At 44.4% G+C, this 24991-nt stretch overlaps 1 protein-coding gene across 1 annotated transcript in view; it reads left to right on the top strand.

Annotated features, from left to right (window-relative positions):
* The window catches only part of cpne4a (copine IVa), a 94111-nt gene that overhangs the window by 25308 nt on the left and 43812 nt on the right, over positions 1-24991 (top strand). Inside the window, exons 3-5 of the mRNA XM_085472461.1 lie at positions 13660-13839; positions 18765-18836; positions 23350-23424. Coding sequence (XP_085328587.1) covers positions 13660-13839; positions 18765-18836; positions 23350-23424 — 327 coding nt within the window. The remainder of the gene's footprint in view (positions 1-13659; positions 13840-18764; positions 18837-23349; positions 23425-24991) is intronic.

A 24991-nucleotide genomic window follows, 5' to 3' on the forward strand; every position in this document is an offset into this window, starting at 1 on the left:
ACGAGCGGCGCTCCGAGGAAACGCTCCTCTGTGAACGCCGCTGCTGTTTTAGCCTCTTTCAGCGCCTTGTTTTGGTTATCCTGCACGTTTAATCGCATTCTTATCAACCTGCGGCTGGAACGAGAGCTCATTTTGGCTCCACTGAGACAGGGTTTATTCCCCCCGGGGAGCTGGTGTTAATATAACCCGCCCTGCTGTGATTTTAATGCAGTCTGGAGTTTATGTGGGTCATTTTCACCCCCCTTCAGTCATAATTACAGCTGAAATGACCTCCTGTGCTTTTCCAGTGCCTTCTCCTTCCCTAATTTAAACACTAGATTTGAAAGAACTTCTGCCTGTCCTTCTTTTTGAATCAGGTCACCACGAGCACCTCCATGCCATCCTATCTGAGAGCCTGCATGAGAGAAAGAGTTCAGTCTTTTATTAGAGCCAGACTCACTCCCACCGCTGCTCTGTTTGGACACTAAATGACATTTTAGCCTTTAATTATTTACATTTCCCTGAATCCTGCCTTTAAATATGTGCTGAACTACCTGCTGGATGCACGGACAGGTTTGTTCTGAGGAAATCTCAGAGCTTCTTGTGGAGCTGAATTCCCTCTGAAATGACCCACTCGTGACTGTGGAGGACGGCTGCAGTTCACGTCACGCCGTGTTTGCCCTCCAGCTCTGCAGCGCCTCCCTGAGGCAGTAGGAAGTATGACACACGATCCGTCTGAGCGCCTCATCGTTCCTAACATATGGTCCGCTACAAAAGACTGTTGAAGTCGGCTCATTTCTTCTAGTTGTTGGGTTGTGATTTGTCTTAAACCCACGTTTTACTTTAAAAAGCCAGGAAACCGTGCAGGGATGTTTTCACAGCAAATGGTTCTCCAAGAGCTTTTGGATTATGTAAGAACATCAAATACAGGTAAAATATTAAAGCTGAGTTATAAACCGCTTTAATGTCGCTTCTGTGTTTGGTGTGACGATGCTGAGTATCCATCCACACGGTCCGATTCAGCTGCATGACAGGAAACACCTCCTGTGGGACCCACCACAGCGGCGCTTAATTAAAACAGTCCAGTTTGTACAGCTGCTGTACAGGAGTAAACGATCTACTGGGACCAGAGCAGGTACGTTTATTCCTGCTGTGGACTGTGGGACGGCCTCGCTGCTGCAGGGTACGGCACTTCTGTTTTGTCACTTAACTCTGAGAGATAAACAAACAAACATCCTGATCGTGTGCTATCTCCCACCGAGGGAGGAATGAGCCAACATACAGAAGGATGGAGGCGATCGGCACACCGCCGCCTGCCTCGCCGCTGCCTGAGCTGTGTTTAGTCAGCTGTCGGGCTTCAGTTTGGACACTGACAGAAGCCAGTGAGCAGATTTCCTTCAAAACTCGTGTCTTTAAAGCAGGACACACATGTTATTCATGAGTCTACAGCCGGGCAGTGTTTGTGTGTTACGTGCTGGATGTGTAACATGCAAACAGGTGCGACTGCAGCAGTTTCTGTCCTCTCTGACAGACGCAGAGTAAGTTTGAGAGTGCTGGCTCAGACAGCTGAGATGGTGACGTCAGCTGTGACATTTTCTGCTCGTCGCTCTGTCACTGAAATCTTCAGGGATGGAAGAGTGAAGCTTTAAGACGATAACACGACAAAACAGCTGCAAAGACACAGAATCAGAGCAGAGACACAGAAACTACAAAAACAGATACAAACACAGCGAGACACCGAGTGCCCGCAAAGAGACGCCAACCGAGCTCAAAGCGCAAAACAGACACGACAGAATAGAAATCATTACAGGCTCGGACATGTAAACTGCACTGGAGCTCAGTTTAACATTTATTAGTGTGGAAATCCTGCTCCTCACATACAAGGTCTTAAATAATCAGGCCCCATCTTATCTTAATGACCTTGTAGTACCATATCACCCTATTAGAGCACTTCGCTCTCGCTCTGCAGGCCTACTTGTTGTTCCTAGAGTATTTAAAAGTAGAATGGGAGGCAGAGCCTTCAGTTTTCAGGCCCCTCTTCTGTGGAACCAGCTTCCAGTTTGGATTCAGGAGACAGACACTATCTCTACTTTCAAGATTAGGCTTCAAACTTTCCTTTTTGCTAAAGCATATAGTTAGGGCTGGACCAGGTGACCCTGAATCCTCCCTTAGTTATGCTGCAATAGACGTAGGCTGCCGGGGATTCCCATGATGCACTGGGTGTTTATACACTCACCTGTTTAAAGTTTGCATTATTAGGGGCGTGGCCTCTTTGACTGACAGGTGGATGCAGTCGCTAACTGTGTGTTAACTAATCAGCTTATTCCCTGAACTGGACCGTTTGCGTCATTTCTAATGCAGCTATGTGACCATGAACACGGCTGCTGTAAGGTCCGGTCTGTCAGCTATCGTCCAGTGTTGCTGATAAAGTGATAAAACTCTGGTTTTTACTGACCTGTCCAACTTCAATCAAAGGAGTGAAATAATGTAAAGTGAGTGTAACCTCTTTGCTCCAAAAAGTCGTACACCCGCTTTACAAACGCTCCCGTGTCGTGTTGGCGTCGTTCTGCTGCGCAGGAAGGACGACCTGGGGCCCATTTTTCTGCTGACTCTGCAGAACGGCGAGGACAAATTTCTTAAAAACCACAAACACACAAAGGAGGGAAAATCACATGATCACAGAGGAAGATTCATTTTAACAGCGTTGACACTAAAGACCAAAGAGGGGCTGTTTATGTGTGCAGGGCTGTGATGAAGCCTGCTGTAAGACTCGCTCAGACCTGGTTTCTGGTCTCTGTCGTCCCACTTTGTGTTTTTATTTTTAGCCGTCTGGAAATCCAGATGAAATGTCGCTCGGTGTCCGCACAGACACACACCCCTCCTCTTCCTCCCCTCTCTTCTCTCTCCACACTCGCTCTTATTCTTCCCCTCGTCCCACTTTCGTCTTCGCTTCATCTCTGAATGTCTGGCTTTCTGTTCAGGTTCGCGTCTTTCTGCCGAACGTTGAAGAGGAGGTGGGATGGCGTCACGGAAGAGTCTGAAGAACGATTTTCTCTCTTTGTCTCGGCAGAGCTGAGATGTGGAGAAAGACGATGCTTCTTGTTCTTCAGATGCAGATTAGATCAGACTTTGAGGGATTGTGTGTTTCCTGAGATAGATGACAGGACCTTTGTGCACTTCACATCTAGAATCACAGCACGTGTTTCCCGGCTTTCTTTCCACTTCTCAGTTTTCTGATCGTTTGGCTGAAAATAAAAATGCAAACTTAAACAGAAGCTGTGTGAGCTTTAGATGCAAACCACTTTCCTTTGCATTTCAATTTGAAGCTCTCGTCATCCGCTGAGACTTCATGTTAATGTTTGGCTGATCTCTCTCAGGTCCATCTCTGCACCTCTGAACTGCTTTCAATGCAGATTAATCAGAAATAAATGAGATTTTAGAGATTTTGAACGTGGCTGTTGTTTCAGAACGTGCTGATCTGCTGGATTTTCCCACATAACCATCTCTGGGGTTTACAGGAAGTGATCAGAAGCTGTGTGATGATGTCATGCCAATATGACCAAATTCTGTGAGGAATGTTTTCAGCGCCTCGCTGAATCTTTGTCACGAAGATTTAAAGCAGCTCTGAAGACAAAAGGGTGTACCTAATGATGTGGCTATGAGTGCATACAGACAGGACTGAATGCACAATTAGGCACAAAAGGGAACAATTTGAAGTTCTCATTATCCGCAGACAGAACAGGAACACAGACAATATAATAACCGCAGGTGTCGCCCCCTGCAGGCACTAAAAATACTGCAGGTTTAAGCGGTTTGAGCCCTTTTGTTTGGTTCAGAAACTCCATCTTTTATAAGACGATGACACAGAGGTAGGAAATCAGTGGGAGGAGTCAGACAGGAAGACACAAGGAAGAGGAACTGTCAAAGTAAAACAGGAAATGGAAACCAGGAAGACAGACACGAGAAGCCAACTAGAAACTAAAATCAGGATATGGAAAAAAATCAAACCTCTTCCATGATCGCCACAATAAAGTGCCCTGTGGGGATCTATTGTAGTTGAATATGATGATATTAGTGATATGATGATAGTGTACCGCATGTTATCACGGCTCCAGCAGCAATAAAGACTCCGTAGATTATCCGATGGTCGCGATGAGATTTAAATTAAATTTGTATGTAAATAACAAAGTGTGCACGGCGTCCTTCAGCCTGGTGTTCTTTGTCTTTGTTACAGATCTAATTTAAAACAATGGCAGCTGTGTTTTTGTCAGATTGTAATTTTAACTACGAATCTTCACACCTCCCTTTCACACAACCCCCACAATCCTCTCATCACGCTCAGACGTATATATGAATGTGCATTAAGACCACATTTTATTTTTATAGTGCTTTTTTGCTGCTGCTTCATTAGAGAAGCTGTGAACAGGAGACGAAAGACGTGAGAAAAGTATATGAACACGGCTCAACATTAAAGTAATTCGCCAGTTTTCCTGTAATAGACCCGCCTGTTTCAAAGCTCCGAACGCTCGTTGTAGTGCGACAGGGAAGAAAGGTTCACTTGGATCTATTTACAGACACATTTACAGAAAGATGCATTTCAGAGGCTTCGAGTGTTTTTGTGCTGCTGCAAAGAAGATTTCTCTGAGGAGGAGTGACAAACCTCTCCATCTTATCTAAACACAAATGCAGTGCATGCGGTTCCTGGGATCATATAAGTGCAAGCTGTGTGTGTGGACATCAGGTTTAAAGCATTTAGATCAGGGTTGTCAAACACGAGGTCTGTGTAGCCCGTCTGGTCCGTTTGAGGCAGATTCACTCGGGCCGTCGGTCAAAGTGAAAAACGGCTCAAAGAAATTGACAGGTGTGTTTGTTTTGGTGACTTCGTTAGCAGCTGCGGGTCGTACCTGCAGCCGTGGGGAGGCCCACCATGACATCACCGCCACACTCTCTCACTGAGATGCTTAAAGTGATAGTTGAACAGGTGATCTGAGACTCACCTGGAGGACCAGAGGAAAAGGTTTTGCTCCTGATGCTTTCTTTAACAAGCACGAGGCGTTCAGTCTGTTATTTGTGGTCAATTTCTTCTTTTGTGGTTTTCTTCTCCCTTTACTGCCCCCTACAGTTCACTCTTGGGGCAGGCTGACGATGTTAGCGAGTGCCACAAGAAGTTTGATTTAATGTTTTGGTGGAAATAAAATAAGTTAATGGTGCTGACACACTGAGGCGTGTCACAGGCTGGGTCTCAGTACATTTTGTATTTGTCTCATTTTAGATTTGTGATTAGTTCATGTGTCGTTCCTGTTTAGCTTTTAGTTGAGGTTAAAGGCAGTCATTATTTATTGTTTCCTTGGTTTCTGTGTTTGGGTTCTTGTGTCGTTTATCGCGTGTTAGGTCTACTAAGCTTGTGTTGTCATGTCTAGTTTCAGTGTTTCCTGTTTTATTTTGAAGGATTCTCGTGTATTTAGTTTCACTTCGCCTGTGCTGTCACTGGGCTCATGTCAGTCAGCTGTTCGTGTGTTCCTCTGTTTTCAGTGTGTCATTGTCAGATCGTCTGCTTTGTTTTCAGGCCAAGAGTTCGTGTCAAGTTTTCTCACGTCAGGTCCTGTTGTTTTTATTTAATTCAGCTCCCGGTTTAGTTTATTGTTAGTTTTGCCTTTTGTTTGCAGTTATTTGGCTCGTTTGTGGTTATCCAAGTCACGTTTTGTTTCATCTGCATTTGGGTCCATCTTTCCCTCTGCACACAGTCAGCCCCCTGATTGTGACAGGCTGTCAGGTGTACCTGAGGATAATGACCTGGATGTGATGTTTGGGCTCATCGTCCCGCTGCAGGATCTCTGCTCTGAGGCTCTGTTACAGGTGAGCTGCTCAGGCTGCTGCAGCCTGTCTGTCGACTAACACAGCGCCTGGGTCAATCAGGGTCTCCGCCATCATCATCGTCGTCGTCGGATGTGAAGCAGAATTTGCTCGTCGTCTCTCCTGTGAGTCTGACCTGCTCTGTGTGTGATCCTCAGCAGACGAGTCAGCGCCGACGTGATGAACATGTGGAAACAACAGAAACATGAGTTTGTCTCCTGGAAACCCAAAGAAGCGAAATGCTGCTTTCATAGTTGGTGCTGAAGTCTCTGCCTTTGACTTTTGGCTCGATTTGGTCGATTTTCTCCAGAAGCTTTTGTGTGTTTGCAGCTTCACATTAATGAGAAGAAAAAGTGTAACCGTGGCGTTTCTGCTGAAGCAGCTCTCTGATTGGCTCAACAGATTTACTTCAGTTTTGTCTTCACCTGGACGACCGAGTCATTTGTTAGATGTGTTTTTTGTGAGGATCTACAGGTGTGTTTATTAATATTCGTGTAACTGATCTGAGCTCTGCCTCAGTTTTGACCTCAGATCAGTGGGAAAAATGTTATTTTCACTTTAACTTTGAGCAGCTGAAAGAGGAACGACAGGTAGATGGAACGGGTCTGCTCAGCTTCAGTGCTCACGTACTTTGTTTTCCTGTCTTCTTTTCTAATCTGCTCCTGACTTTATTTTTGAGGCTGAACACATTAAAGATACCATCAACCCTTTTAAGCACATAACTAGTTTTAAATCCCGGTAGAATTGCAACCACATAAGCTAGCGCAATAATTAAAAGCACTGACAACAACAAAAACATTATAATCCAGAAACGCACTTTGCTGATCTGATCAGCTGTTCATAGCACTTCCTACGTTGGAATAACGATTGGCCCCAACCAATCACAGCAGATGGCCCCGCCCCTCCCTGAGCCTGGTTCTGCTGGAGGTTTCTTCCTGTTAAAAGAGAGTTTTTCCTTCCCACTGTCGCCAAAGTGCTCATAGGGGCTCATATGATTGTTGGGTTTTTCTCTGTATCTATGAAGCGCCTTGAGGCGATTTTTGTTGTGATTTGGCGCTATATAAATAAAATTGAATTGAATTGAATAAACATCAGTGCAGACTCGCACACGTCCGCCATTACCTGCCAAAAGTGGAAGTGACGTCACTCAAAAATGAAACTATGAAGACACTCAAAATAAATTTCCTGTGGTTGGAAATTATTTTGTGCAACTTTTTTGCATTTACAGTTTTGAGGAATAACAATAATAATAATAATAATAATAATAATAATAATAATAACAACCACGACAACAATAACAATAATAATACAATAATAACAACAACAACGACAATAATAACAACAACAATAATAATAACAACAACAACAACAATAGCAATAATAATAATAATAATAATAATAATAACAACGACAACAATAACAACAATAACAACGATAATAATAACAACAACGACAACAACGATAATAATAACAACAACGACAACAACGATAATAATGATAATAATGATGATGGATTGCATTTATAGAGCTTTTCGAGACCCTCAAAGCGCTGTACAGTTCCACTATTCATTCACTCTCACATTCACACGCTGGTGGAGGCAGCTACCTCTGACATTTCTGTAACTACAAATATGTGTAAAATAAAAGAACAAACCAAAAACGATTTTAATTTTTATTGCAGTTTATGTAGTTACTCTGGACTTAATGCAAACACATGATTCAAATCTGGGCTGTAACGGTTGTATTGATGTACAGCAACTTGAAATGTTTGAAAAAAATGGCAGCATGTAAGAATATAAAGAGAAGGTAAAAGTTCAGATTTGAAAAATGATTTCCTGTGCGTGCACATCAGTGACAGTGACGGCGTGCTGGACTTTGCTCGAGCTTCGGTTTTCCGCACTCTTCACACGTGGTTGTGGTTCAGGAAGCGAGCGCAGAGTGCTTCCATCACCGCGCTTTGCAGCAACACCATCCCAGCAGAAGCCAGCGTATCCATGACGGTGATTGTGACTCATGAATGATGTCACACAGTATTTCTGCTTTGATTGGTGCTTTCTAAGAAAACAAACATTTTGGGGCCTGACGACACCCCAGGCTCTGGAACTGCACCTCAGCTCCGTGGACTCTTTTAAAAAGCAGCTAAACTCGTTCAACACTCGGTGTTTATATTTTTAGCCTTGTTGTTGTTGTGAATCACTTTGTGAGTTTTATCTGTTATATTAATAACATTTTACTGGAACGGACGTGGCCTCGCAGGCATGGCACAGGAGTGGCATCCATCTGATCAGGGATTTGTTCTTTGGCATATTTGCATCCTTTGAATAACTACCAGGGAAATTTACTTACACACACACACACACACACTGTAGATAATAAGGACATCATTTCCCAGATTTATGGGTTCATTTGTGAGATGTTGCCTCATCAGCAGACCCTTTCAGATGGATGCTGACACTAGCTGTGCATCGCCTCCATTACACTAAAGTGAACTCATGAATCAGCTTCAATCCTCCTGTTGTGCTCACGCTCAGTGCTCAGTGCATTCTGGCTTTTAGTCGGATCCTCTGACTGCCGTCATTACTGTGAGAGCTTCAAATGCTACCTGCTCAATAATTATCTATAACGCCGTTTCTCTCGCTCTTCATCTTATTTCTGTAAACTGGAACGTCCTGAGTCCCCCTCAGGTGGCCCAGGGATGTGACATTTGAGGTTTGGGAAATTAAATATGAACTAAAAGGAACCAATGATGAGTTTAATGATGATGATGATGATGATGATGATGTGTGTGTTTCTTTTTGTTGAGTTTTATATCCTCATCATATGTCATTCATATTCACACACAGACCGTATCTGGACAGAACGGTAATATGTGGTAATCTGAGTATTACTGTATAATATGACTACACTTAATAAAGAAAAAAAGGAAGTCTCTCAGGAAGTGCCCGCCCCTCAGCTTCCAGATGAGCTTCATGGATGAGATGATGTGTGAGAGGAGAGCAGTTTGAAGGTTTGAACATCCTTCGCGTTCTGTCCCGTGTCCCGTCTGTTTCCGTCTGCTGACGCAGACGCCATGGCGTGAGGAGAATGTGGACCCAAATGCAGCCACAGAGACGAGGGTGGATGATAACGAAAAGTGAGCCTTTATTTCTGGCAAAACACTGCAAACAGGAGGAAGTGAGAGAACTAACAAAAGCCCAGACTGGGGAAAACTAAGCATAACACATAACCTGAGGACGAAGACCAGAAGCAAGGACTGAGAAACCAGGAAATGCAGAGGCAGCACGGAGGAAGATGGAGGAACGGAGGGAACACAGCTGTGAACAATAAGACATGACGAGACCGGGAGGAAGCAAAACCGAATACACTGACACGGGACGCAGACTGTCAAAGTAAAACAGGAAACACATGAACACAGAGGCAACGACGACTAGACGTAACACAAGGGACACAAAGGAGGCGCAATAACAAAACCTGAAGAGCAAAAAACACTAAACAATGGCTAAAGGACATGAACCCAGTAAATCACAGAATGCAGATAAATGCAGCACAAACCACCGAGTCTCCAGACACCAGGGTCACGTTTGCATGTTTCAGGTTCTGCAGTGAGGACGGGTTCTTGTGGTCTGTGCTTATTCAGTCTCTTGGTGTTGTGGGACGCCTCCTCGACCCGGATGTTCTCCCAGTGTTGCTCGGTCTCAGCTCTGGGAGGGGGGCGGGGTCTGTTCTGGTCCCGTTGTTCCAGGTTTCAGCTTGGAGTCCAGCCCGGTCCAGTCCAGAACTCGGTCCTTCAGGGTTGCTGTCGCAGCTTTGGTGGCTCGCTTGGCAGCGTCCAAAGCCTTGCTCATGGGCACGTGTGGAAAATTAAACATTTATTGGCTTCCAGGTATTAGACAGTGCTGCAGGTGCAGGTATGAAACGCTTGTCTTCAGTTTTTCTCCCTGAAACAAATTCAGATTTCATCTCTCACAGTTCAGACTCTTTGCAGTGAAACGTGCAGCAGCTGAATTTATGATCAGAGCGGGACCTTCAGCTTCGTGCTGACATCTTCTCTTTATCATAAACTGCTCATTTGTTTTACAGAGGAAACAAAAAAGCCTTGACAGATGCTTGAACGCTTCTGTTTCTGACTAATGAGAGACGCCGAGACTGCAGATCTTCAGGACCTTTTGTTTTCACATCAAACTGCTGAGCGAACCTGTGGGATGATTTCCTGCTTTCAGATGTTTCGGAGCCAGCGGAGCTCTTACACTCGTTCTCAGACACTCGCAGGACATCGGGTTTCCTCTCACGCTCCACGCTGGATTTCTTTTCAGCTGATTCACCATCTGTCCCTTATAACGAGGAGACGAGGATGACTCTGACTGTTGGACGAGGACTTCGACTGCACGCAGCTTCTCAGCAGCTCGCTGCTAATTTAAGACTTCATCACTTCCTGACCACAATCGCTTTCCTGCTCTGACTTATGGATCAGATCTCACACTGTGGTCCTTAGAGCTGCACGTTTTACACCAGGGGGAGTGTGGACTCACACAGTCAGTCACACACTGACTGTGTGAGTCAGTAGGAGAAAAAATGACGTATATTGTACTCGTACACTGATTACTGTGGACGTACATCTCCCCACAAATTGATGTGTGCTGATAAAAACAGACTGAGTCCATTGAAAATACATAGAAGTGATGAGGGTTTGTGGAAGCCGCCATCTTGCCCTTCACATCATATGTACTCTTAGATTTAAAGATCACAAGTAGCTCTTTTAAACGGTGACCATTTAACATTTGTACGTGTACAGTTTCACCATGTCGTTCTCCTCCTTCACCTCCCCTCAGCTGTGTGGCAGGAAGGATGTAGGACCCAAACCCAGGACTCATACACAGAGAGGAAACTCAAAACAGCTTCATCGCTGGAAAAACTCGAGCGATGAATACAACAAACTGAACTGGGAACTAGAAAACAAACCAGGAACAGAACATTGGGAAATTACTGGGAACACAAAGGAAACACTCAGCCATGATGGTGTGCGATGGTTAACGACGTGACAACAGACAGAGGAAAACACAAACACGCTTAAATACACGAGGGAAACACAGCTGGGACTAATCTGACACAACGAGACGAGGAGGACCTAAAACTGAATATACTCACACAGAACTATCAAAATAAAACAGGAAACCAGAGGCTGACACTGAAATTGACAGAACATAAGGAACAGAGGGAGCACAGAGACAAGACTAACAAACTACGACATGGAGACACGACTGAGCGTGGGACACGGAACAAACATGAAGACAGAACCAAACCTACATTAGAGACACGACACACTAAACATGGAACAAAACCTACGAACTAGAAATTAGTGATGTGTCCTGTGTGTCGAAGCTTCGAATCGCGCGTCGGGTAATCGCGGGGGCGTTTTTCTGAAGCGCGTATCGAGGCTTGCGTTGATTACGTATGCAGTGACGTTCGAGGCCTCGCGGGCAGTCCGTACCACGTGACTGATTCGGGAACTGGTTCACCGGTTCGCGCCAGATTTTAAATAAAATGGGCAGCAAAACACAGCTGATTCCCCATCACATCGTGTTGTGGAATTGGATTACGTACGTGTTACATAGCTACTGGAGTACTGGACACAAATTTCTTTATCCAAACTTGTATAAACTTGCTGTGGTTTTTCTTGCAACCCCTGCTTCATCTGTGCCCTGTGAGAGGATATTTTCAAAAGCAGGAGAAATCCTCTCAAAAAAGAGGAACCGTCTTAAGCCCAGCACTGTGGAAAAGCTGCTATTTTTGAATAAAAACAAATGAAAACTTTACCCTAGTGTCATGAGCACTGTTATAAAGTCACAAGCACATTCACATCACAACTCCCTCCCTTTTTGTTTCCATGTACATTCCTGTGTTAAGCTGCCAATTTATTATACACAAACATTAATTAAATTAATATAATATAAAATTAGTATAATATTAAATATAACTAATATTTAGAGTTCAGTTATTGGTGTCATGAACAATAGTAATTCCTTTATTCATTCAACTTGAAGTGCCACACACTAGTTTGTGTCATCATTGAGATGTACATAAGCATGATTACGCAGTTACACAATCATCCCAAAAACTGTGTACTGATAGTTTCCACTTTCTCTTTTGTATCAGACATACTGAGACAATATTCGGGATAAATAACCATGAAAAACAATTTATTTATTCAGTTTAGCGGTTTACTCATCACATCATTATAATCATTGAGCCCGTTTCACTTGAATTGTCCACTTGATGGCGCAGTAGAGCAAATGAATCATCACAATGCTTCGAACCATGAGTCGACCAGTTGGATGGGAAGCTTCAGTTCATCATGAGGCTTCATCTCACCATCACTACTAGAAATCACAAAGCACTGAAGAACTCAGAGCCAGAAAATACAAAAAGCTAAACCACCAGAAAAGCACAAAGTCACAGAATCCAAACATCAACACTGGGTCACCTGACTCAGGACCATCATCACCTAAAGCCTCGTCTCCTGAACTGAAGTCAGGCCTCTAAAATGCTCCTCCCCCTTTTGTGAGTGTGGACGCTTCGTCTCTTTGCCCTTTAAATGCTTTGCTTCTTTTATTGATTTTCATGCTGATTTTTTTCCCTTTTTTCCGTGTGAGCTTACCTGCGAGAGCTTCTGGACACTTATAGATCATTAGGACTAAAGCGTTCTTAACAGAAACAGCAACATTTTTATAGTTACCTTATCCTCAGCGCTCCGTGTGTCTGTGGCCTACACACAGCTGAAGCCTGATTACAGCGTCTGGGCACCAAACAGCCTCAATAGCCTGGAAAGGTGCTAACCGCTAGGCTAACTAGCAACAAGATGTCTTCCCTCTCCACAGATGACTACCACAGCCTCCTGCAGAAGATTGCAGTACTGGAGACTGGCCTTCACTTCCTACGAGACAGAGAAGCTTTTCTAGCAGCTACATCATAACATCAGCACTTACTGACGGAAAAGTTCAGGATGTTTTCACAGGTCAGACAGAAGTGAGCTTCACTTTATCCTCTTTTAGATAAAAACATTAAAAAGAAAACAAAAACCAACCCTCATTTGAGTTTACATTTATTTAACCAAAAAAAGTTTTCATTGATGTAATTTACACAGAAAAATAATTAAGTAATAAAATAATGTTAAAGTTTAAAACAAAGATTGAGAAAAAGAAGAAATTCTGAGACTGTGCCAACAAAGCCTGCCCTTCAAAATCATCACTAGATGCAGTGATGTGGGACTGCACCGGGTGAAATGCTCCCTGTTAGCCCAGGTTAGTCCCTCTGACTCCCCCAACGTGTGAAAACTATGACCTTCAACTTGATTTAGAAAGCAGACAACGTCTCCGACTGCAAACTCAGGCTGACGGGCTGGATGCTGAGCCACGATGACTCCAGCGTTCAGGCTGTTTTTGCTAAAATTTCTCCCAGAGACGCCGCGGGCGATAAAGAGGGACTCAACATTTAGAGTCTGAACCTGAACATGCTTCTGATCTGTGGCTCTTTCGCTGTGAAGACGCGCTTACCTTTGATGGTTGCTGGAGTCCTTCAGACTTCTACACGATGCTGCTTCTGCTGCACCTGCAAGTGTTCTAAAAAACCGATGTAATGCAGTCATGATTCCTCATGACTCTGGAAAATTAATAATCACACATATTTGTGCACGACAGGAATGAAAGAATGAAAAGTCGCACCTTGGATTAGCTTTCATACCGCTCATGTTCATGTAGTATTTACAGTTGACGTGCAGGTGCAAGCCATCGAGCAATAACTCACGTTATTTCGTCCTTTGGTGTCCTGCAGGTGGATCGGACGGAGGTGATCCGCAGCTGCGTCAACCCTACCTACTCAAAGGTTTTCACGCTGGACTTTTATTTTGAAGAGGTGCAGCGTCTGCGCTTCGAGCTGTACGACATCAACAGCAGCCACAACGGCCTGAAGGAGGCGATCTTCCTGGGATCGGTGGAGTGCACGCTGGGACAGGTGAGTCACAGTTCCTTCTTTATTATTTATGGTCTTTATTTAACTTCAAGCCTCCAGTCAGACGATCTTACTTCCATTTAAGAAACTTCTCTGAAACAGTTGAATGAAAACTGAAGTTTCTATTTTTCCACACACCTGACAAATACCTGAGAGCCAATGAAAACAAGTAAACAGGAATAAATGAGCCTGAGTGTCACGAAACTGAAGAGCGAGACTGAGATCTGCCAGAAGACGCCTGCCGTGTGTGTGTGTGCTTTCACAGGTAAACATTAGGAAGCTGTCAGTCATCAGCCTCACGTCAGCTGAAGGTCTGAACGGCTCTTTTTGTTCCCAGTGAAGTTTGTAACGCCGACAGACTTCCAAAGCTTCTGCTAATAGATCAGCACTTCAGAAAAACATCGGTAAACAGAAGCCTGAGCTTCTCTTCGGGCTTCTTTTCTTTTCTCGATGAAAAGCTAATTGTTTGCCGTGTTTTTGTCAGCCAGCAGCTTTTCAGAGACTCAATTACAGCCTGCGTGCAGCAGACACAATAAAGTGGGAATAAAACACATTTGTGTGTGTGTGTCGCTCACTGAAGAATGACCGGTTCATGCACGCTCTCACAACATTTATAAAAATCTGACTTGATAAAAATCATTATTTGTCTGCCTGAGACACAAAATGAGTTTTCAGCCTCTCCACATGACACACGTGTGTGTTTGCTAACCGAGCAGCAGCTGACGAGGCTGAGAATCATAATCCTGTTTTTTTCAGAACGTTTTCACTACAAACTACACCTGAAAATCTGAACTTCTAATTTCATGTTTGAACTTAATCTGCAGTTCCTCTTGTGTCCACTAGAGGCACCAAAAGTGTCTCCCATGTAAAAAAGCTCAATATTACAGCAGTTTTTTTTTAAGTGCACATTTGGGGGTTTGGTGCCAATAATCTTCACTGATAGATGGATGGAAAAAGAAAAAATAGCTCAAAGAAAAAGACAAAACACTGAATGTGTAACAGCTCGTCACATGGATGCCTGTAAAAGCCCAGTGCCTGATGGGTAAGCATCATCTGTCAGTGTTCAGAGTTAAGCCCATTCCAGATATACAACATTCCCTCTGTACATCGGTTGCTAGAGGAAATTCCAGGCTCTGGTTGCCTAGGTCAGCGGTCCCCAACCCCCGGGCCCCGGCCTGGTACCGGTCCGTGAGTCGTTTGGTACCAGGCCGCGAGAGTTGAGGCTCAGGTGTGAAATGTCTGGTTTTCAGGGTTTTTATCGGTTTCCAGCGTTATTTTGTTATCGTCTTTATCGTTAACTCGGTTTTCCTGGGTCTTTTCATGTGTGTTATGAATAAATCTTCTATTTTTTGGTACCAGTTTTATTTTGTTGTATTTATCCGCGACACCTTAAAGGCCGGTCCGTGAAAATATTGTCGGGCATGAACTGGTCCGTGGCGCAAAAAAGGTTGGAGACCGCTGGCCTAGGTAACCCTCATGTGTCAATCACAGCAGTATCCTTCCCTCTAATTGGCTGTCACTTCAGTTGTTTGCATCCAAGTTGAGAACCTGGAGATTTACATTGCCAGCAGTTATTTCACTGGTTGTTGCCTGAAGGTTGAAGGAACGTATTTTTACCCAAACAAGGATCTAGTACCTGGAATGAGGATCGTCAACAGACGGACGTCTATGTTCAAGCCATAGATGGATGAAGTCAGTGGAGCGTCACCCACTTGTGAGCTGAAATCTTATGTGGTGAGCGGCTGTGAGGAAGCAGGTTACATATGCAGGATAATTCACCTGAAATGAGTGACTGAGCCCCGAAACTCATCAGGAAGGTGTTGACTGATCTGGTCTAGACCAGTGTTTCCCAACCACTGAAATGATCCAGTGTGCCGTGGAAGATTGTCTGGTTCCACCTGATTAGGTGAAACGCCGACCCTGAAGGCTCTAGCATGAGTAATGGTCAGAAGAAAGCAAAAAAGGTACACTGGGGACAAACCGAGCGCTTTCCACTACACCTGTTTCGCTGGGAAAAGTATCAATATGCTTTTTGTGACATTTTTGTTTGGTGGTGTGCCGTGCGATTTTTCTAATGGGAAATATGTGCCGTGGCTCAAAAAGGGTGGGAAACACTGGTCTAGGCAAGAACGTTTTCCCGTTGTCTTCCATAGACCGGGGAGTCTTTGTTCAACCACAGGTTTCGCCCCCTGGTGGCCTTGAAGCAGAATGCTTCCACTCATTTGTCTGTGGTTCAGAGTGTCTTCCAGTGTTGCCGACTTAGCAACTTTGTCGCTATATTTAGTGAGTTTTCAGACCCTTTGAGCGACATTTTTTCTAAAAAGCGACTAGCAACAGATCTGGCAACTTTTTCTGGTGTTATTGGAGGATTATTGACAGGTGGTGGACTTAGCTTGCTTGTTCACTTTGCAGCTCACAAAATCCTGCCGTCATTTCTGTTTGCTCGACTCTGTGGAGTCTGTGTCGGCGTCTGAGCTGTTGAACTTTGTGATTAGTCTAACCTGGCACGAGCTACTGTTTGAGACTGCTGAGGGACGGCTTGTGGGAGTGAGCTCAGGTGTCACGAAACGAATCAAATCAACAGGAATAATAATTTCACCTGATCGCAGACGTTTTCAGCCTGACTAAATGCTCACAGAGACTGCAGCTTCGCTTTGTTTCTAAGTGAAGTTCTGCCAACTGTGAGTAAATGCCAGTCAGATAGCAGAGTGGCAACAGGCAGCCATCTGCTGTCATTACCAAAGTTTGTGCTGAAACAAAGTTTTCAGCTCGAGAAAAACGTTGGAGTCGGGCTCCAGACGCAGCATCTCTTATTAAAATCACCTAAATTCAGTCTGCGCTATAATGAAAAGATAAATCCACACATAATGCAGTCCAAGGGAATCTACGTGTTGTTTGGTGTTTTGTTAAGAGCTAAAGAATCCGATGAACAGACAGATTTTCCACCTGCTGTTGGTCTCATTAAAAACTGAAGTCGGGAAGTCTGTCAGCTGAGCCTCATTGTGGATTTCCTTCCGACTGTTTTCAGTTTCCTGCAGGGAAGTAAAAATGTGTTGGAAGAGTTTTAACACACTTATCTGAAGAAGATGATGAGGAGAAGGAGCCAAGTGGGTGATGAAACAATCAGCTCGGATGACTGCGGAAAGTCGGGAAAAGCCTCCTCCTCACCATCGTCTTTGTTTCTGCCAGCAGCGTCAGTTCTGCCAGCTCGTTCAGCAGCCAGATGGCTGACGGAGCACCGCAGGTTTTTAACGGGCCTGGAAGAAGCAGTTCTGGCACACGAGGCGGCAGAGGGGCGAGATTTCACTCCGTAATGAAGTAAAACAGCTTCTTTTTTATCCTGCTGATAGCACAGGTTTGATTTTTAACAGCAGGAGAGGTTTTCATGCTGGAACTGAAGTGGGAACATGGTTCAGGAGCAGTATTTAAACACATTAAAGAATATGTTAACAGCTTGGCATGTCCCGGAAAATCCTGAAAAAAGGAAAACTGATCATCGCCTAAAAGCTGCAAGAAAATCAGATCCAGCACGAAGAGTAGGCTTGAACAAAGCTTTAAAAACGAGCAGGTGAGACACACAAAAGACAAAATTCAAAAAGAATTGAAAAAAGTCCACGACGGCCGGTGTCCCTGCAGGTCTTAGATCTGACCCTGGGCCAACACACCTGAAGCAAACGATTAGTTCATTACCAGGCCTCTGGAGAACTTAACATCTTGAGAAGGTAATTTAGCCATTAAATCAGCGGTGGTGGATCCAGCACACATCTAAAACCTGCAGGACACCGGCCCTCGTGGACTGGGATTGGTGACCCTGTTTTGAAGGCTCCGGAGAACCAGCAGACCTCAGCTGAGCATGTCATGTGGGGATGTGGGGAAGAAGGACCCGGAAGCTGGACTCTTTAGTGAAGACAGTGTGTTTTACAGTGAGGTAAATAACAGATGCACACTAAATCCCCGTTGCTCCCTAGACTCCCGCGTGTGCTCCCCTCCGACGTCAGTGCTCGTGCTCCCTGCTGTCGTGTTCCTGCACACCCTGTGCGTGCCGTCCTTCTGGTTCCACCTGCAGGAAAACAGCAGAAGCAGCCGTCAACACTGACCCCACGGGCATACACGAGCTGCACTACCGTACACTGACACACGCTAACGTGGGATGTAACGCAATGATCCCGCGTCAGTGGGAGCGCCAACGCTCTCCTAAGCTCCCCGACGAGCCCTGATCAGCAGCAGGTGTGTGGCAGGGACTTCAGGTGTCATCCATCCAACAGCCACACCCGCAGACACACACAAATACACACACACACCCTGCCTACACATGCAATAAGTGGAACACAGACATGACAGCATTGTGCAGAAGACACACACATCACAAAATAATAATAATACTACTGATAATAATTATAGTCCACACTGCTCACGGACCCCGAGTCCCCGGAACCGGGTCCGTGACAGAGCCTCAGCAGCTCGGTCACCACCCGAGCTTCAACAGGTGACGGTACAAACAAACTGTTTGACCCGAGCGGGAGGAACCACGGCGAACCTGAAGAAGTGTGACTCTGCAGGGACGGGCGAGGATTTAAGAGTCCTGAGTGCTGATGGAGGGCGTGCTGCCTGTAGCGTTTAAAGTGGGGAGATGTGGGACCTTTAATCTGCTAAGCAGCCTGGTGGCAGATGATCCACAGCAGATTTACAATAGAATAGAATAGAATGGAATAGAATAGCCCTTTATTGTCATTGTATATGTACAACAAAGTTATGGGTGGTCCACTCCACAAAAATGTCTTAATTTACAAGAAATGTCACAATTTTCTTTGTCAGACAGCTTCCTGCTGAAAACCAACCATGTATGTACAGAAGTAGCTGTGTGTATTAACACTGTGTGTGTGTGTGTGTGTGTGTGTGTGTGTGTGTGTGTGTGTGTGTGCGCACAGATCATCTCCCAGAGGAAGCTGTCCAAAGCTCTGCTCAGACCTGGAGGCACGGTGGGGAAAGCCATCATCACGGTGAGCCCCGCCCTCTCCTCCTCCCTGTTGCTTCTGTAGCGTCTCTATGGGCTCAAAATGTGGTCATAAATATTTTGTACTTGTAAATTGGTTTTGTCTGTGTAAAAAAGATTTGTGTGTAGACTTAGCCAAAAACCCCTGCAAGTTACAAGTATGAATTTTGACCCTATTTTTCTTCCTTTCATCTGATTGGTCAATGTCATGTCAATCACAAATGTAACAATCCAATCAGAGAACAGATGGGTTTGGCTGTCGGAGGGGCGCTTTTTTGAACTGCAGGTCTTTGAAGGGAATAAATGCCCTTTTACATGCCAACCCAGCGTTTTCCTTCATCACCACAAAGGAAAACAGTCTGTGGTCGTCCGAGTTTGGTGATTTTTATGTCACAGGACTACGTGTTTAATACTAATACAGTGTTTTGGAAATGACAGTCTTCGGCTACGTCCACACGTACACGGGTATTTTTGAAAACGGAGATTTTCCGTTTTCGTCTTAAAAAATAATCCCGTCCACACATAAAGGCAGAAATGAAGGAAAACGCTGCTATGAACATGCCAAAGCAGCAGGTGGCGCTAGATTCCTAACCGTGCAGAAATGTTGGCCAATCAGAAGTCTAGAAGCCTCGGTGGGAAAAGTAAACAAAGCTGGGGCATAGAAGCAGAACCGAGTCGTCTGTGTGGAGGGACAGTAACTGTGTGTATATGTAAGCATTTAAACACTGCAGAGAGTACAATTAACAGTATTGTAGAAATTCATTTCACCGAAACAATAACGTGGCGCACAGTGTGACGTCAAAAAAGGCGCACACCTTTGACGCTGCGTTTTTTTCCGTTTTTCTCGTCCACACGTAAACGCAAAAACTGCGTTTTCAAAAATATCCACCCTGGCCGGAGTTTTTAAAAATCTCCGTTTTCAGTGACCAAAAATGCCGTTTACGTGTGGACGGAAGGTGCAAACGCATAGAAAAATCTGCGTTTTCAAAAATACCCGGGTACGTGTGGACGTAGCCTTCATTACAAAGCTTTCTTCGTTATGAATTAGCATAGATGTTTTTATTGAACATTTGAAGAACCAGCAAAAAAAACTAACTCTTGTAGAGGACAAAGTCAGAGATAGAAACTACAGGTGCATCTAGTGCAGGTAGAGCTGCTGCAAAAACCCAGAGCCCAGCAGATCGTTACATTTGTGATTGACATGACATTGACCAATCAGATGAAAGGAAGAAAAATAGGGTCAAAATTCGTACTTGTAACTTGCAGGGGGTTTTTTTTTGGCTAAGTCCACACACAAATTCTTTTCACACATACGAAACTGATTTACAAGTACAAAATATTTATGACCACATTTTGAGCCCATACGTCTCCTCCTCCTCTCACGGGGTTTTTCTCTGTCAGCTCTTTCCTCTCTGTGAATTTAAAGTTTGTTTCTGTGCCGTTTACACTTCGTGACTGCCAGACATTAAAGCCTCCATCAGACGGGGATTTTCATTGGTGTTCTGGTCGCAGCTCTGATAGCAGGGATCCTCTCAGCTGGACCGAGGACGGCCGGCGTCTGCTCCTCACACAGATTTGCTCCTTTATTTATCCCCAAATTCACAGCTGGAAAATCCCCCTCTGATGTTCCTCTTCACCTCTGTGCACACATGAAATGCTTCATGGGGATTTATTTCAAAGGGATTTCAGTGCAGGAAGAAGCTGCAGTTACAGAAAATTAAAGCTTTTGTTGCGTTTCCTTCGCCCCTCCCTCCTTTTGATCCTGTCCCCTTCTGTCCTGTCTCCTTTTCCCCCTCCTATCCTCTTCCCCTGTTTCCTCTTCTTTCCGTCTGCAGATGAACTCTGTGTTTTCATGAAGATAAACGGTGTGTTTGTGTTGTTTGCATGTGTGTAGCGATGTGACATCTCTCCACGTGTGATCTGTGATCAGCTGTTGTCTGAATGCCATCTGTCACCATGTAAACATGTCAGCAATTCAGCAGGAAACCGACGTTTATGATAAACGTTCATCAGGTTTGAGATCTCTGGTTTTATCAGGACTGGTGAGTTATTCAGTTGATTGGAGGCCTTGTTAGCCTGATGTTGGTCTATAAATGCGTCTCTTCCTCATTAGTCAAACAACATATTTCACCCTGCCCAGGAAATGAGCTGTGATGCTTTCAGTCTGTGGGTTCAATTTGCTCAGCTGTTTGTTTATCTGCCTCGTAATATGTCGTCTTAATGAATTTTGCAGGGATTATGTTGTTGGGCCTTTTTCATGTTTACAGCTGGATTTGACTTACGCTGCATTGCTGGCTGTGCTCGGGCTGCGCCGTGCTTTATCCAGCTAGAAGCTGCTGAGGTGCAGCTGCTCAGGAACTGTAGTGATGCTTTCAGACAAACTGCTCTCCTCACGTCTGTTTATCCTGGCAGAAGCTCAACACTCGCGTCAGAATTTTCCACAAACTGCTAAAAGTAGCAGAGAGACACAGACTAAGGAAAGCAGTATGTAGATGTCCGATGTCCCCACTAAGATGCAAAAACGTCTGTTTGTTTTGAGCATTGTGTGTTTTGACCTCGGGGTGAATTTGCTGTGATGTCCACTCCTCAGACGTCTGGCACGTTAACTTCAAATACTTGGCTTTCTAAGCGTTCCCACATGGACGGGCATCAACATCTGCTTCTCTGAGATCATCGCTAAAGTCTGTCCTCCTTGGAACTGTTAACACATCCGAATGATTCAGACCAACAAACATTTACAGAGGAGCTCACACTGACAGAGGAACACTTAAGTTAAGTCCCTCTGCCTGGCTGCAGGGAGCCTGCGCTTAGTTTTTCACAGTGTTTCTGCATTTTGACTTAACTTTTGTTAAAAAATGTTACAATGTGTCATGTGTTGGTTATTTTTTATTGCCCTAAGACATGTAAGGACGTCTTATGTCCTGACATGCAAAATATGCACTTCCTGTTTCACTAACCAGTCCAGAACATGATGTCAGTGTTGGTGTGGAGTACAGGAAATGAGCCCAAGTAAAAATGAAGGCGAGCTGTTTATTGGCTCATTCAAAACTGAACAAATCCACAAAACCCAGCAGAGCAGAGAAAGCAGCAGCAGCTCAGACAGGTGAAGACAGCAGAGGTGGAGCAGGTGGTCGGTAAGGATGGGAAAACAGGAAAGACAACGTAACCTTCAACCTGTGTTGGAGAGCAATGGAGTGTCAGGGACGTGCGGCTCTTTAAATCACCATGGCAACGTATGCTGAACACATGTCCTGGTCTGGAGCACGTTATGTTCTCTTCACCTTACAGTGCAAAGCACCTCGAGGTGACAGCTGGTATGATCTGCTGCTAAATAAATAACAGTGAACTGGACTGTGTGCAGCACGAGTGCCGGCTTCCACCAGGTTAGACTTTATGCTCATCTCAGCCGTTCCTCTGAGAGCGTCTGATGAAGCAGTCGATGCTCAGATGATCCGTTTTCTGTAGAGGAAGAGGAATGAGTGCCAAACTGCCTTTTTATGTGACTGAAGCAGAGACAGCATCATCACTGACTGGATGTTTCAGAGCAGCTCACACAAAGAAAGCTGTGAAACTTCATAGTTTACTCCTCAGGAAGTAGCACACAGGCAGGCACGGACAGACGGGTGAGAGGTCTGAAAATGGAAGCCAAAACTCAACAACTCCACATCAGTCAAACAACAATGAAACCAGGATTCAAAAATACAAAGCCCCGAGAGCCTGACATCACATGGCTCCACCCTCTGATCAGCTGTATGCTAAACGAGGAGCTGGAGTCACTCCGGTGCACAAACTATGAAATTATTGTGTAAGAAAAGAAAGTCGGACCCTGAAACTCTGTTGGTGCTTTATGCATAAAGAGGATTTGAAACTAATGACTGAAACTCCTGAGAAAACGGCTTACTACGCCTGTTATACAGTCACACGTTGCTGCAGTCATTGGAGTCGCCCCCTGCTGGTCACTAGCAGTAATGCATGTGTACACTTAGCTTCACTTCTTAGAAGCAGAAGCTGCGTCTGCAGAGCGGCTGTCATCGGAAACCTTCTGCTGTTCTGCACTAAACCTGCCGCCCAGGTGTGGCAGCATCACGTTACCATGACAACAGGCCGTATAGCCACACTTTTTTATAACTTCGTCTGGGTTTATGCAGCGGGACAGTGACAACGCTGCCCGCATCAGGAAATGCTGGAAGTCGCAGCTTTAACCTGTAAAGGTTTCCCTGTGTGTCTGCAAGCATTAGACTCCAGAACGTTGTTTTTCTGATTCGCCACGTGCTGCGTTTTCATCTGCAGCAGCGCGCGCACTTTCCCCGTTAGCCTGACTGAGCACTTTCAGCCTTTTGCTTTACATTTCCTCGAATTTGATGCTAAAAGTTGCTCATTGTTTTGGAGGAGCTCCCAGAGCAGGGTGGCTCGTTTGATCTCACAGAGTCTGATCTGAATATTCAGAGTTTGTTGTTGAGTTGATGGCTGCACCCTGGCTTCATAATGAGGCTCTTATCAAAGGGAAAATGTGCTTTCAGATCACAGCAGAGGAGCTGACGGGCAACGACGACTACATCGAGCTCTCCTTCAGCGCCAGGAAGCTGGATGATAAGGTAAAAACTGCACCTGGACCAGGACCCCCCACTTACCTCCTGAATGTCTTTCTCTTTATTTTGTCCAACAATTTAATAAATGTCACTTTTCAATTCTTTTGTTTGTTTGTTTGGTTGATTTTTTTTGTAAATAGAATTTTAATTAAATTCTATAATAAGGTAAGAAGGGCATGGGCAGTGTTTGGGCTGCGGCTCTGTTTAGTTTATGTTTTTTTATGTCAGACGTTACCTCAGTGACATGCGAATTTATCGTCTAATGCTAGTTAGCTTGATTAGCAAGCTGCTTATTTATTTATTGATGCAACGCACAGATGCTTCGCTAATTAGTGCAAAATAACTAAAAAATAAAACCACTGAATAAGATTCAACTCCAAAATACAAAATTTTAGGATTTAAGAATTATAATGTTTGTAAGATAAATACATTAAAAGCCTCCTGCAGGACACATTATGTCCAGTTTAAGTAATCCTAGGATTGGATGAGGCTCCACCTGCGGAAACCTTCCTATTAAAGTGACTGAATTATCAAGTTGGAGGACCTCACCACTCTCTGCGAACTGTTATAAATGGGGAAAGTCTCCATAAAGTTTACTTCTGCTGCAATTTTTAAACATGGGGGAGTATGGGGACGGACTCACTGCTGGAGCCTCTGGTGGACGTTAGAGGAACTGCAGGTATTGGCTTCTTTTTCAGCAGTTTGCAGAACATCTGCACCAGCTCAGCTACAGCGTTTCAAAGTACATAATATAAATACAACAACAAACAGAACTTTGGAAAGCTAAGTGTACTCTAAGTAGTTATAGTGCGTCTGCCCCATACACCACACGGTCACAGGAAGACCTTTTTAGTTTAGGTTAAATGATGAAAAGTAAAAAACATAAATAGTTTTTGATGCATGTATCAGTGTTTTGCATTAATGAGAAATGACACATCCTGATAGCATTGTGTGGGGTTACAGTACTCAGAGCTCACAGGGCTAACATTCAAACAGCCACCGTGAACATGAGTGGGAGTCATCAGTCACTGCAGGAGTCTCAGGCATGGCGGGCTCTGAAACCCACGCCACAGAGTGTAACCACAGCATCAGTGAAGTAATGATCACAGCGACAGGGTAAACATCACAAGCCTGAGAGTCGCTGACGCTTTCTGTACTTACTGAATGAAAGCATTACTCAGTGGTTACGTTCATAACGCAACACAATCACCTCTGTCAGCAGATTTTAAAACGTTTCATGTTAAAGCAAACTAAAAACAAAGAAAAGAAACAAGACGCATTTAAAAACTGATCCAAGTCTGGAGACGTCAGTAAAAATCCAGAAGACAGAAACTCCGCAGAGGAAAACAGACAAAGGAGTTTTAATTATTACGATTATTTAAACCTTTAAACATTCATAATGTGATTTCTTTTTTTTTGAACAGGGGAAAATAATCAATATAATTACATACAGGAAGTCCAATCCAAAACAGGACATCAGCCAACTATCAAAGTAAAGCAGAGACAGCTGCACACCAAACACAACGACAGAGGCAGAAAACACAGAAACACCAGAATAACCAGAAAATCACAA

Source organism: Copadichromis virginalis, linkage group LG11 (genome assembly GCF_057382275.1).
Source record: "Copadichromis virginalis isolate Kocher_CV1m ecotype Utaka linkage group LG11, C_Virginalis_male_GT1.1, whole genome shotgun sequence".
Lineage (NCBI taxonomy): Eukaryota > Metazoa > Chordata > Actinopteri > Cichliformes > Cichlidae > Copadichromis > Copadichromis virginalis.